The sequence below is a fragment of the Notechis scutatus genome, chromosome 2, assembly GCF_049901735.1.
Source record: "Notechis scutatus isolate UNSWTSFEM ecotype Mainland chromosome 2, rNotScu1.2, whole genome shotgun sequence".
NCBI lineage: Eukaryota > Metazoa > Chordata > Lepidosauria > Squamata > Elapidae > Notechis > Notechis scutatus.
This window is the reverse complement of record NC_142010.1, coordinates 251181837-251196456: the sequence shown is the minus strand read 5'-3', so window position 1 is coordinate 251196456 and position 14620 is coordinate 251181837. Positions and strand designations below refer to the sequence as shown.

General features: G+C 38.8%; 1 protein-coding gene across 18 annotated transcripts in view; it reads left to right on the top strand.

The window, feature by feature from the left end:
- NEDD4L (NEDD4 like E3 ubiquitin protein ligase) overlaps positions 1-14620 on the top strand; it is a 308711-nt gene that overhangs the window by 232782 nt on the left and 61309 nt on the right. For all 18 annotated transcript variants that reach the window (XM_087958568.1, XM_087958569.1, XM_087958566.1 and 15 more), the window contains 4 exons: positions 35-134; positions 1998-2164; positions 11450-11582; positions 13939-14112. In XM_087958568.1, coding sequence (XP_087814694.1) covers positions 35-134; positions 1998-2164; positions 11450-11582; positions 13939-14112 — 574 coding nt within the window. The remainder of the gene's footprint in view (positions 1-34; positions 135-1997; positions 2165-11449; positions 11583-13938; positions 14113-14620) is intronic.

Below are 14620 nucleotides of genomic sequence, written 5' to 3'. Positions count from 1 at the left end.
CTATATTTACAATGGTTTTTTCTTCTTTCTATAGTCACAAATCTCGAGTAAAAGGATTTTTGAGGCTGAAGATGGCTTACATGCCAAAAAATGGTGGTCAGGAGGATGACAGTGATCAGAGAGAAGATTCAGAGGTAAGCCCTTTGAATCAGACATGTGTGTCTTTTTTTCCCCCAAGTTGACTGGATTATTGCTGGCTGAGTAATTCTGGGTGTTGAAGTTGCTAGAGTTGAGAAATATTGGTTTAGAGCAGTAGCCCCCAACCTTTTGGGTTATCGGAACCGGTTGCATGAAGGACCTTTTTTCTACGGGTGGGGGCAGGTTAAAAGGTTAACAGAGTTGGAAGGGACCTTGTAGGTAATCTAGTCCAACCCTCCTCCCTCCCCACCCAAGCAGGAGACCCTACGTCATTTCTGACAAATGGCAGTCCAATCTCTTCTTGAAAGCCTCTCGTGATGAAGCTCTCACAACATCTGAAAGCAAGCTATCCCATTGGTTGATTGTTCTCACTGCCAGGAGATGTCTCCTTATTTCTAGGTTGAATCTCTCCTAGATCAGTTTCCATCCATTATTCCTTGCCTGGCCTTCGGGTGCCTTGGAAAATATCTTGACCCCTTCCTCTCTGTGGCAGCCCCTCAGATATTGGAACACTGTTATCATGTCTCCCCTGGTCCTTCTCTTCACTAGACTAGCCATGCTCAGTTCCTGCAAGTTCCTCCAGTTCTTCATATGTTTTAGCCTCTAGTCCCCTAATCATCTTGGGTGTGGTTTTGTGAGATGCCTAGATCCCACACATGCGCAGATGGGGCTTTGCTTGCTTATGTTTCCCAGTTCCTGGAGGGCTCCGGATCAGTGACGGTCCATGTACCAGAGTTGAGTACACCTAGTGTAGAGGATTAGCCTACTACTTTTCAGGTCACCTAGTTAGGTCACCGTGAGGAATTACATTGCCAAAACTGAAGAGGCCTCCAATACCTTACTACAATATGTGGACTACTGTGACTTCAGAAAGTGATTAAGCAGTACCATTGTAGATACTGCCCCCTTCTTACATCACAGTTTAAACTAAATCAGCCTTGCAAGTAGAATAAGTTTACTTTTATCATCCTCAGGATGAATAATTCCGATCTGAACTATTTTAGCCTTTATGTACAAGCCTTTAGCATGAAGCATTTTTTTCAAACCTAGTTGTATGAATTCTTCTTCCAGGATATGAAGCAAGCATGCATTCCTTCCTGCATCATTTCAGAACTGAATTGTTATTCTAATTAGCAGTGCTAGCTTGGTGGGAGCAACTGTACAACTCTGCAGAGCTTAATGTTAAAATATAGCTCCAAATATGAGCATTTGCATGTAAATGCTGACTCCAGCTTGATCTCTGGTAACCCCATGCATACTTTAATGTGCTGTGTGCATAAGACTGCTTTCAAAGGTGATTAGGTTGACTAGGAAACTGCACCCTTGCCTTCCACTTTAAAGATGCTCTGTGGGATAAGCAATAGGTACCAGTTTGTTTCCTGACTCAGTTAATGTTCCTGCCCGGGATTTGAGAATTTGGCAATTCTGAAATCCCTGGCAATCACATCTCTGAATGTGCATTTAGAGAAGCACTTTCTTTAACATGTTCTTTCTATCACTGTCTTAGATTTATGGATAGAAGCTCTGTTCTGTTTCCTTGCATTCACCAGAATGAGATCTTGTCCAAATGGTTTGCTCTATAAGTGCTACAAATTTGATGCAATCGACTCTGTAAAGTGGAACAGATATTTTGTCGAATAATTTATCTTTCACTTGGGAATGTCATCTAAACATGCTTTTTCTGACCGTTTTTCCTTTTTTGAAGGATCATCTTAAATTCTGGCTCATCTTCATTTTAGATTAATATGATGATCAGAAATAGAGGCAATGAAAGATTCTTTCCATTGTTTATAATGATAATTGTGCACATAAAGACTTTCAGGCTTTAAATGTAGCTTTTTAATTTGTCCTCTTTAAAGCATGGCTGGGAAGTAGTTGACTCTGCAGATTCCCCCCCTCAGCGCCAAGAAGAATTACCTCCACCTCCCTTACCTCCTGGGTGGGAAGAGAAAGTGGACAACCTTGGACGTACCTACTATGTCAATCATAATAACAGAACAACACAGTGGCATCGACCAACTTTGATGTAAGTTCCTGTTTGAACATAGCTTATCTTCGCTATTGTATATATGATGTATCCATTGATATAAAACAGTGTTTCTCAACTTCAGCAATTTAAAAATGTATGAACTTCAACTCCCAGAACTGAATTCGCCCAGGCTGGCTGGAGAATTCTGGAAGTTGAAGTCCATACATCTTTAGTTTACTTTATTGTCATTGCACCTCGTACAACAAAATCAAACACCATCTTCAGTGCACATCATGACCATGACCATGAAAATAAACACAAACACACATCCTTCACCCTTCACACATTGAACCTCCAACATCACACCAACACTTTAAATTCCTGAGTTGAGAAACAACAGTCTAAAAGGCTAATCTTGAAGTGCAGGTTTAATCAGCAGCTGGAATCTCTGTGGTCATAAGCAGTGAACTCCAAAGAATCATACTGGGATAAACATGTACTCTCATTTATTTCGTATTATGATCATAGGATAAACGTGCTTTTATCATAGCATGATTGTGGGTTTTCTTCAGTGGTTCATTATAATTGAAAACAAGTTGGACATTTGATCTGATCTAACCAGGTTTTCTTTCCACTTCATATTCTGAAATGGGATTGCTGCTTGTAGACTATACTATTGCTAACTAGATAGGTAGAGATAATCTAATTGACTGCTAGTTTGATGTAGCGGTGAGATGCTGGCCCCGAAATCAAGAGACTGTAAGTTCTAGTCCTTCCTTAGGCATGAAAGCCAATTTGGTGTCTCACCCCAGTCTACCTCACAAGGCTGTTGATGTGGGGGAAACAACTGGGAGCATTAAGTATGTGTTTTGTAATTAACCAAAATAAAGGCAGAATAAAAACAAGCAAACAAATAATCTAAACTTAATATCCTGGCCTGATTTTTGCCATGCAGTTGAAGTAGGAAACATGTTATAGGCATATGTCTTATTTGTAGACATCTGCCTACAGATTTTCTCTCCTTGTGTTATATAATAGAAATCAAGCCTCCAATTAACTCAGCTTCCTATTTCATCTGACTGGGAAACAATGGTTGGTTTATCTTCCTGGCTTGCTGCATCACACAGGTACCATACAGTTCAGAAAGAAAGAACAGGAAACCATTAGAGACTTTTCAGTTCGATGCTTCAACAATGATGGGAAGTGCAAAAGAGTGGTGTGTGGAAAGGCTCATAGATAATATTGATTTATTAAACTGAGGTAAAATGATCTGAATCTGTGAATTGGGTTAAAATCTTATCTCTAATAAAGGAAGCATTGTTTACAAACATTCTGCAGCGATTAATGAATTAGCCTATAATAATCATGGGGCTACAGCAAGCTCATGTTGTGACTCTTTTGAGAATTGTGATTTTTAAAGGATGGGGCTTTTTTCAGTTCACATTGTTCAATTTTGCAATTACAGGTTATGTCAGTTTGTTTATAGGCTGTGCAAATAGCCTACATTTGGAGGAGCAATTCAGAGGAGTCCTTCCAAAAATACGCTTGCAGTTATAGCAGTAGCACTTAGACATATATACCGCTTTACAGTGCTTTACAGCCCTCTCTAAGTGATTTACAGTCAGCCTATGGCCCCCAAATAATCTGGGTCCTCAATTTACCGATATTGAAAGGATGGAAGTCTGAGTCAATCTTGAACCAGTCATGACTGAACTCCTGGCTGTGGGCAGAATTATCCTGCAATACTGCATTCTAACCACTTTTATGATTATGATGTACTGTGTCTTCTTAAAGGCTCTGTTCATCTATTTCAGTATCTCTTTCTTTTTTCTGAGCATGCCCCCAAAAATGTGGGGAGAGCCTCAGTGACTCCCATGCAAGTCTCCAAGTTCCTTAGATCTTCAGGGGGTGGTTTTGCAGTCCAAATAGTTAAAACCTTATTAATTTATAAACCTAACTTGTAATTTACTGACTATGGAGCATGATAGGTAAAAAAAATAGTTACAATAAAAGTCTAATGTCCTAATATTTTTTCATATAATTTCTCTCTTTTATACTTATCCCAATTCTTGTTTCCTTAATTTATTCATTATTTTCCTTCCAACGTTATGTGATTTGCCACCCAATTCAAAGCTCAGTTAAATTATTAAGGTTTATTGATGTTTTGCAGGCTCTAATCTAATCTGAAAAACACTTCAGGGTTAAATCTATTTTAGTCCAGTGGGGTTTACCCCTGAGTAAAGATGAATATGATTGGACTGTTAAATCCATTGTGTTCGGGAGTAGGGCTCCATAATTGAAATGCTACTTAGACCTGAGTTATGCGGGAAATCAATACATCTGCTACATAGCATGTTTATAAATGTACATTGTCTTAAAACAGAGCTTTTTAAATGCACTGTGATCTGGATTTTTTTGGTCAAATTTTGCACTCTTTGGAAGCAAGGACCTTTCTGAAATGTTGGCTGCATTTCTAAAAGACTGATTCTCAGCCTTAATTATAGCATGGCTTTATAATGGGCTTCCTGTCAACATTCCAATTAAATTCCATAAAATGTAGTCTGCTTCGCTGTATTGATTAGTTCTCAGAAGTCTTCAGGGCTGTGAAACTGCAAAATGAGGAGGAAATTATCCCTCTAGGATGGATGCGTGCTCTTGCTGTTGTAAAGATTTGTCACATTTTATTGCTCTATCTGGGAGTTGTCTCCACTATAATATTGCTGATAATAGATTCAGTAAATGGTGCTCTTTTTTTTCTTGAAAGAGAAAGAGAGAATACATAGTGTGTGTTCACAGTAGAAATAATGCTATTACTTTAGGGCAGATTTTCTCCAGAGCAAATTTTGGGGAGTGAACCCCAAAGGTGGATGGGATAGAAAAAAAAGGATCAAATCATTTTCTGAAACTTTATTTTCTTTTTTAATTTCTTCAGTGTCTGCTTGCTATCTTCCTCTCTGTGCAATAAAAGCAAATGGATGAATCTCTATTATGATGTGTGTCTGAGGGCTGCACCAAAAAGAGAACAAACACAGGCCACAGATTGCCCATTCCTGTTGTAGAACTGTAGTTTTCAGTTAAGCTTATCTTTCTATTCTTCTCCCAAAGGTGCTTTTCCAAAGGGCAACTAGACTTTCTTAGGGTTTTTTCCTTGAAAATATTTTGCTTCTCATCCAAGGAGCTTCTTCAGTTCTGAGAAGCGAAATATTTTCAAGGAAAAAAACCCAAGAAAGTCCAGTTCTTTTTGGAAAAGCACGAGAATCTGCATAGACTTTCAATTCTTCATTTCCCATTCCTGTGGAATATTTAGAATGTGTAACATACTATCTTCATTCTGGATCTGTCTTTAATTACCTGTTTCAAAACCACAAAACACCACTACATGTCTGACCTCTTTCAAAAGTCTTTCCTTCTTGAGAATTTCCATCACGAATGTGGTTATGGTAAATTGCTGTTTATATCCTGTCTTTTGTCCTGACCAGTGGTGGTATTCTACCGGTTTGGCCTGGTTCAGGTGAACCAGTAGTAAAAAGTATTACTGTTCAGCCGAACCGGTCGTAAAAAAAAACAGCTACTGGTTCAGCCGAACCGTTATTTATTTATTTTTCCCCTCCCGACAATCAGCTGTGCCGGGATCTTATTGCTTTGCCCAGGAGGCTTCCCTGAGACCCAGGAAGCAAAAAAAAGGGAGTACCACCCCCCGGCACTTCGTTTTTGGCCTTCTGGGCCTCAGAGAAGCCTTCTGGGAGCAAAAACAGCCTCTCAGGAGACTTCCCTGAGACCCAATAGGCAAATAAATGGAGCGCGGGTGTGTGTGTGTGTGTGCTAAAAAAGCCATGCCAACCCAGTCCCATGGCCACACCCACCTAGCCACACCCACCTGTCCATGCCCACAGAACCGGTAGTGAAATTATTTGCATCCCACCCGTGGTCCTGACCACCAGGTTTCAAGGCAGTTTACAATCAACTAATGCTAACTCAGTAAAGTGCAGAGAGTCCTTGACTTACAACCGTTCATTTAGTGACCATTCAAACTTACAACAACCGTGAAAAAAATGACTTTTGTCTGTTTTTTCACACGACTCTTGCGGCATCCCCATGTTCATGTGATCAAAATTCAGACATGTGGCAACTAAGACATATTTATGACAGTTGTAGTGTCCGGGGGTTATATGATCCCCTTTTGCAACCTTGTGACAAGCAAAATCAATGGGGAAGCCAGGTTCCCTTAACGTTAGTAACTTAACAACTCCCGTGATTCACTTAACAACTTTGGTTTAAAAAGGTTGCAAAATAGGGGCAAAATTCACTTAACAAATGCCTCGCTTAGCCACAGAAGTTTTGGGCTCAATAATAACAGCTTCTTGTTCTGTAAATTTCCATTTCTTCTGTCAATTCTAATCCTAGCCAAATGGTATAAATTATGGTCAACATTTGCTTGGCCAGAACCAAAGCCAAGGGCAAAGCAAATGGCACTCTGCAGTCATAAAATTTGGAATGCCTTGTGTAGAAATATATTATCCTGTTACTGAGGTCAGATTCCTTTTAGGAAAGATAATTGTTCTACTGAGCACTGATAGGCATGCATAGAACAATTTGGCTATTATTCTCCTTCCTTCCCTCCCTCCTTCCCTGAGCATTAATATCAGCCAGACACATTGACAATCTCAGTGCATCTTTCAGTCCTGATACTTAGAGACATTATCTGGGCACATCATTTGTGTGCCTTGTTTTAGTTTTCATTGAGCGCAGCCTTCTCTAACATGGGGCAAATTAGAATGACAGTCGCCTTAATTCTCAGTGTTAGCCTGGCTGTGGAGAGTTAAATTATACATGAAATACTCTGTATTTTATACCTGATGCTCTGTCATTCAGGGTAAGCTGCCTAGAATCTGTAAACAGCTTTCAAATTGTAAATTGATTAATCAGTACAGGTAATCCCGGGGTTACGAGCGTTACCTTAGCAAATGTTCGAAGTTATGCGATAACCGCCCCCTAGCATTTACAAACAACTCCCGAAACTACAAATTTTGCTGCACCACGGCAGTTGTTGGCCCTTATGAACAACCGCAAAGGCTCTGCAACATTCACGTTGCTGGACAAAAATGGAGGTTCAGAGGGACTCCATTTGGGCCTCTGGAGGCCTCTCCCGGCACATTGCAGGCTGAAATGGAGCTTCAGAGGGGCTGGTTGGATTTTTTTTTCTATACCGTGTTAACTTTTAATGGCCACTAAGCAAATAGTTAGAAGTTGAGAACTACCTGTGCTGTTGGAAGGAGTGGAAGGCAGAGGAAATTAGATGTTTACTTTCAGCTGGCATGCTCAGCAGAGTTCTGTAACAAGAATCCTGATTATGGCCAGCAATACTGCCACCTTAAATGGCACTTCTCTAATGCTTCTGTGTGATTTTAAACTTTACAACCCTGGATGCCTGCGTGGAGACCTTTATAAACAATGCTGGGAACAGTAAGGCCATATTACAGTAAATCATTTTTAAAGCATTGTGAGTAAATGCCTCTCAAGCAAACTTCTAAACACAGCAGATTGCTAAAATCTGGAAGATGTTAATGATGTACACATCTATTCAGCTAGAAGAAATTCTCATTTTAAAGAAAATTACACAGTGCCACATATTCAGTTTCTTCCATAGAAAGGTGCTGTATTTAGGGTTTTGTTCACATTCTATGCATTTTTTTTCTGATTAAGCTACAGCTTCATGATTTGCACATGTTTTGCTGATAGAATTATTTTGAAGGGACCAGCTAGTACAAGATTCCAACTTGTAAAATCTCCAGTAAATGGATGTGTAACCTTTGATTGTGCACATTTACTGAAAAGCCACTCAGAGTCATCTTGAGCCACAAGATGGGCAGCAAGTAAATTTGATAAATAAATAAAATAAATGAAAGGAGCTCATGACCTCTCTGGCTCTTGGATTGCACTGTCAAACTGCTCTTGTTAGTAATAGGTTGTTCCTGACATTCAATGAAATTGCTCCTGTGTTTGTTTCATGGCCTGCATACTGGAGTGGTAGGAAATGGTGGCTTTCTTTAGTGTGGCATGTCTTCCTTCTCTTCACAAGGGGAAAGATGCCTATTTTTTCCATCTTTTGGTCTTGTACTTTATGAACTACTATGTATGCTTTGTGAATCCTGCTTGTAATGCTTCTGTAAACTATCGACTGAAATAAAATAGTTCCCCTTGTTTCTATTTTAGTGCCATTACTGGGTTTTTATATGTGAGCAGTGGGGGCTACCAGTGAAGAAGCTTGCCTCCCACTCGGAAGGTTGAGAATTCAATCCTAGGTAGAGACAGATGTTTCTCTCTTAGGGCACAAAGAAAAAATATCTGCTGCAAACTCCACATAGGGTTAGGAAGGGCATCCAGCCAGTAAATGCTCGGCTCCATCAGTTGCCCTGGCTCTACCTGAATTAAGAGATTACAGGGTTGTAAAAAGGAACAAAAATGGTTTTTATATACAGTATATTCTTTTTTACCATTGTGTATACTTTTGATTTTATTTCAAAATAAAAATAATGCTTTAAAGAAGGGCTGTGGATTTCCACTATTGCAACAGCCCACAATATATGTACACACATATACAGAGAGAGACAGAGAGATAGCTTAATCTCTGGTCTGGAACAGTGCCCTTTAAAGCTCAGTAGCCTCTAGTTTCTGACCCTTTTTAGTGATTGAAGCAGTGATGAAATAGTGATTATTAACCAGCCCGTTCTTTGGACATGAGATTTATGCTCAAGCGATTCATGATTTGCATGCCTTAACAGGGCCCTTTGAACATCTAAAGGCTGATACTGATAAATGAAAGTAAAGTAGAGATTGAAGAACTAGAAGCAAGTAGTTGGACAGGATCAAAGAGAATTCTGGAAATTCTTTTGGAAGGGTAAATAATCATTATGAGACAGGCAAGAAAATGTAGCTCATTAGCCTCTAAATCACAAATTCTTCACATTCAAAGTTTAACTCTGAATCCATGTGGTATACCTGCTTTCTGAGACTGGATATACAGTATTTTATATATCAGAGTTGTTGTTTTTTTACAAGCAAGTGGTTTGCTTGTTTGCTTCTGTCCACTATGATACAGATATTTCAGGAAAAGTGTTTTGTTTATCCTTTGAGTCTGACTCATTATGCCATTTGATTTTTTTTTCAGCTTGTTTGTTTGATCTTCATTGGTTCCTATAACATTCAGTTGTAGAAATAATCTAGATAGATTATTGTTTACCAAATTATTAAAATAGCTGTGCTGTTCAGTATGGCGGGGAAGTTGATTTATTAAATCTAAGGTTGTGGCATTGATAGCAATTGAAAGATAAAAGTGTTAAACCAAATAAAAGGATTGTAATATGGAATATATTTAATGGTAAAAGTATTTGAACATATAAGTTAAAAGATACCTGTGAGCCCAATATAATAAGTTCCATCTTTCCACAATAGAGTGTGTTCCATTAGTCTTTTTACCTACAACTCCCAATATTCCTACTCGTTTACCATACTAGCTGGTATAATGGAATTTGTAGTCACAAAGATTTCTGGGGTATCACATTGCAAATTCTAGAACTATAAAATGTGAGGGTTGGAAGAGACCTTGGTTATCATCTACTCCAAACTACTGCCACTGGCCATCCAGCCTTTGTAACCATCTCCAGCCAAAGGGAGCCCACAATTCCTTAAGTACGCTATTCCATTGCTAAACAGCTGTTGTCAGTAGAATTTTTTTTTCCTGGATATTCAGCCAAAAATTCCTTCCTTCTAATTGAAATCCACTGCTTCTTTTTCCTGCCTTCTGGAATAAATTTTGAACAATTTTGCCCCATCTTCTACATGATAGCCTTTCAGAAGCTTAAGGACAAATGCCATGTCTCCTTACAGCAGGAAACTCGATTTCATTGAGGGCCACATCAGGGTTGTGCTTGACCTAGGAGGACCAGGGTGGGCATGACCGGGGGGAGGGGCATGGCGAGCTCGATGTCACTCGTGTGATCAAACGCCACTTTTGCTAGTATGTTTTGCTAGCTCTCTGCTAGTGAAAACGGAGCTCACACACGGCCCTCCCAAGCTCTTGTTTTCGCTGGCAGAGGCACCACGGGCTGGTCCTTCACTGTTTCCAGGATGGCCCCGTGGGCCAGATCTAAGAACTTGAGTTTGACATCTCTGCCTTACAATCTTCTCCAGGCTAAACACACTCAAGGCCTCCAGACGTTTATCATAAGCTTTCTTTTTACAAAGGCCCCTATCATTTTGGTTCCTCTGGGTACCCTCTATTTTGAGAATATATTCTCTAAATTATAATGCTCAGAATTGGATACAGTATTCTTGGTACAGGCAGATCAGGCAGAATAGAGAGGAATTGTGAACTTCTCTTGAGCTGTATCTACTCTGAGAATGGTGTTTTATACCAGTGGTGGTTTTATGTAGTTTCTCTGTGTGAACTTTTAATTGGGAATGACAGGAACCAAACTGAGAAATGTATGTATAGACAACATGTTGCCTGACAGTAACCTGTAGATCCTTTTCAAAATTATGGATTTTTTATTTATTCAGTTGGTGAAAGCTAAAATATGATACGAAACATACTGTGTCCAAAATTTGTTTATATAAAATAATTGTGATCATCCAGAACACAACTATGTCTTTGTGTCTGTAGGGTTTTTTTTTATCTTCTATTGTTTCCTATTGCCGCCCAACCATCCACTTATCCAGTAAATCTTGGGGGAGAGTGAGAAATTCCCAGAAAAATCATTCATGAGACTATTTCACATGCAGAACCAAACTATTATTAAAGATGTAGTAAGTTAAAACATTCACTAAAACCAATTTTCTTCAAAAAAAAAAAAAAAGAGAGAGAAAAAAAAGGAATAGAGCATGAGATGATCTTCTCTTGAATTAAAGAGGATGCACAACAAACACAGTTGTATCAATAAGGCAACAGGATGAGCTGAAATTATACACGGTCTCACATGTGTTGTATCAGCTTGGACCTCGTTCTGAATTGTTGCTGCTTTGATTATTGAAATTTACCCTTAATCAGGCTAATCGCTTGAGACAACAAGCTTTTATTTGCTTTGAAGGACAAACTGATCATTATTCAATTTGAGTTGCCAGAGATTTTGAGACATAATTTATCATTTGTCTCCCATTGTTAATAACTATCAGATGCAGAAGAGACTTGAGAGGCTCTGACATTTTAATAGCTGAGTGTGTGTGTGTGTGTGTGTGTGTGTGTGTGTGTGTGTGGTGTTTGTATTAACTTGGAAGTATTTCAGCTAATGATGTCTTTCTTCCTTCTCTGACTCATGTCTCTTTCACCAACCGTTGACATTTCAGGGATGTGGCTTCTGAATCTGACAATAATATCAGGCAGATAAATCAAGAGGCTGCCCACCGAAGGTTTCGATCAAGGAGACACATTAGTGAGGATTTGGACCCTGAGCCCTTGGACAGTGGTGATGCCCCTGAAGTACGTGCAGGATTTGAAATGGATCCTTTCATAGTTTTGGCCAACTAAATGTACTCATTTGTTTATTTATTGCCGTGTTAAAACTTATGTACCACCCTGATTTCTCATGACCTAACCCAAAATGACTCTTTAAAATGCCTTAATTTGGACTTACAGGTTTTCAAATGAAATTTGTATGAAAGATAGGGCTGAAGTACACAAATAAGGAGAGTTAAAGAACAGACATGTTGAAATAATGTAAATGATTGCTCTCGTGTCATCTTTTTCTGATTATTAATGGTACTTGGGCTAAGAAGAAAAATTGAATTAGATTAATTAATCCATTGAAATTTGTATATGCCATGGTATTCTAAAACGAATCGAGCAAACTCACATTTTAACAACATAAAAGGCATAAAGCTGCTAAAATCACTTAATAAAAAGCTATCAAAGATAAAATATAATAAAACATTAAACCACCAATCAGGGCCCCTTATCAGTAGATTAAATGTCATTCCCAACCCAAAGTCCTGCAGAAAAGTAGTGCTATGTTTGCAACAGTAAACTATCTGAACAACCGGATTGAGTTTCTGAATAGACTCTGCTAAAGAGTAGTAGACTGCTGTTCTACTGAATAAAGGGAAATTATAGGGAATAAATTGTGTAAGTTTATGGAGCATTTAGTAGCCATCAAAGTGTCTATTTTCTAGGTCACATGTTATCATCCACTCCTCAGAAGTATAAATACTCCAGTAATCCACATCCTAGGACATAAAAGTAAAAGAGGAGCAAGGGAGAGACAACTGGAAGGAGAAAAGCCTTCTCAGCTTTTACTCCTAGCCATTGGAACATCTTGTGCCCAAGAGTGAGGTCAGCTCCCATCCACCTGAACTTCCCACAAGAGCCTGAAGACCAGGCTCCAATGGAGTAACATCATGCTGGAGGTGTTAATTGATTAATAACAGATCCAACCTCCTTCCCTGCTCAGCCTACTCCCTTCCCCCATCTTTTCGCTTTATTTATAGCTGATAATTCATACTTTAATAGTGTTTGCTCCTGTTGTATACTTATTGTTCCCATGTTTTATTCTTCTTAATATTGTAAGCCACCCAGAATCACCTTGTGGTTGAGATGGGTCGCAAATAAATTGAATAAATAAATAAATACACCTCTCATAGTTTCCTTGATTCCTATCTATGGTTATGGAGAACTACACTTTTTTATCCTTTGTATGAACTCTGCTTTTTGCTATTTGCCAGCTTTATTTTTTTTCTCCCTGTACTTCTCCCTGGTTGCTCAAACTTTACAACTTTAAAATGTTAGGACTTCAACTCCCAGAATTCCCCAGTGAGCATGCATGCTGGCTGGGGAATTCTGGGAGTTGAAGACCATAGTATCATAAGGTTGCAAAGGTTGAGAAACAAAGTTGAAGACCATAGTATCATAAGGTTGCAAAGGTTGAGAAACAATGTTTTACACAATCCTCAAAGTATAGTATATAGAGAGCCAAAGTTTTTTTTTTCATGTTTTATTTACTTTATTTGTATAACATATAAAAATTCTATTCCAATCAAACAGTGTGTTGTCTGGGTACAATTGTTTTTAGGCAATCATAATAAAAATGTTTACAATAGCATTCATCACAATAACATTAATACTATAATAACTACCCTGTTTCTCCAACAATACGGCCTCCCCCAATAGGAAGTACCAGCATGTTTTATAGGCATGAAATGAAATTAAGCCCCTTCCCCCATATTAAGGCCTATATTAAAACATGCGAAATGGGGGGGAATGGTGGGAGGGCTTGCCGTTAGGAAGTACTTTTGTTGCACACCCGGATATGGTGCTGCCTGCGTTGACCCCGATACGAAGTGCCTCACCAACATTGAGGTCAACATCCAAGCTGTCGCTGCCCGCCCGCCCGAAGATGCAAGGGAATTAAGTCACCCCCGAAAAGATGGCCTAGCCATTTTTTCGGGGCTCAAAAAAAAATAAGACCCAGCCTTATTAAACACGGTAAAATGTTTAGCTTGTCTATTTTATCAAATTTCCGTTTTAACATTTATCCTTTTTATGTCCCTCCATTTCTAACTTATGTTTTTATTGTCTAACCATGGATAAAATAAGTCCCATGTCAAAAAGTATTCAATTTCTTCTTTGTCCTTAATAGTAAGCGTTAGTCTATCCATTTCTGCACATTCTTAATTACACTCACATCTGTCGGGATCTATAGAGAGAGCCAAAGTTGATTGTCAGAGATTAATTGTGCTCTAAGTCTTAAAGGTATATAATTGATGTTTAGATTTAATTGATAGCCAAGCAAATTGTACAGAAGATTGGCATATTCATTGTTGATGCCTTTTCTTTTTATCAGCCTTGGGAAACCATTTCTGAAGAAGTGAACAGTGGCGATTCCTTGAGCCTGTCCTTGCCCCCTCCTCCTGCTTCCCCTGTCTCTCGGACCAGCCCTCAGGAGTTCTCTGAGGAATTGAATAGAAGACTTCAGATCACTCCGGATTCAAATGGGGAACAACTCTCTTCTATGATTGTAAGAGACTTGAACATTTCTTTTACTACTGTTCTAACATGCTCGTTCTGATTTGTAGAACTTACCTGCGAGTCAACACAACTGGTAATGTTGTGTGGACATGGTGCTTCAGGCTACAAGGGTGTATTTTTGTTCGTCTTAGTTGAAATTATTGGACCATTCTACACCACAATTATGATGCAAAGCATACTTACCCCGAGGGCAATTTCCACAGAATTCAGTCATTGAATTAAGCCAGAGTTTCTCAACCATGGCAACTTTTAAGATGTATGGTCTTCAATTCCCAGAATTCCCCAGCCAGTCATGGGAGTTGAAGTCCATACATCTTAAGTCTTTCAAGGTTGCAAATTGAGCAAATAAATCAAAGCAATTTTGATCCTAATTCAGTCAGCCTACTTTTCAGTAAAGACCATAACTGGTAATAATATTAAATATTTATGCATAATATTAATATTTACGAGTAATAATATTTATGTTATTAAATGTGTATTGTGATTTCATTTGGAAG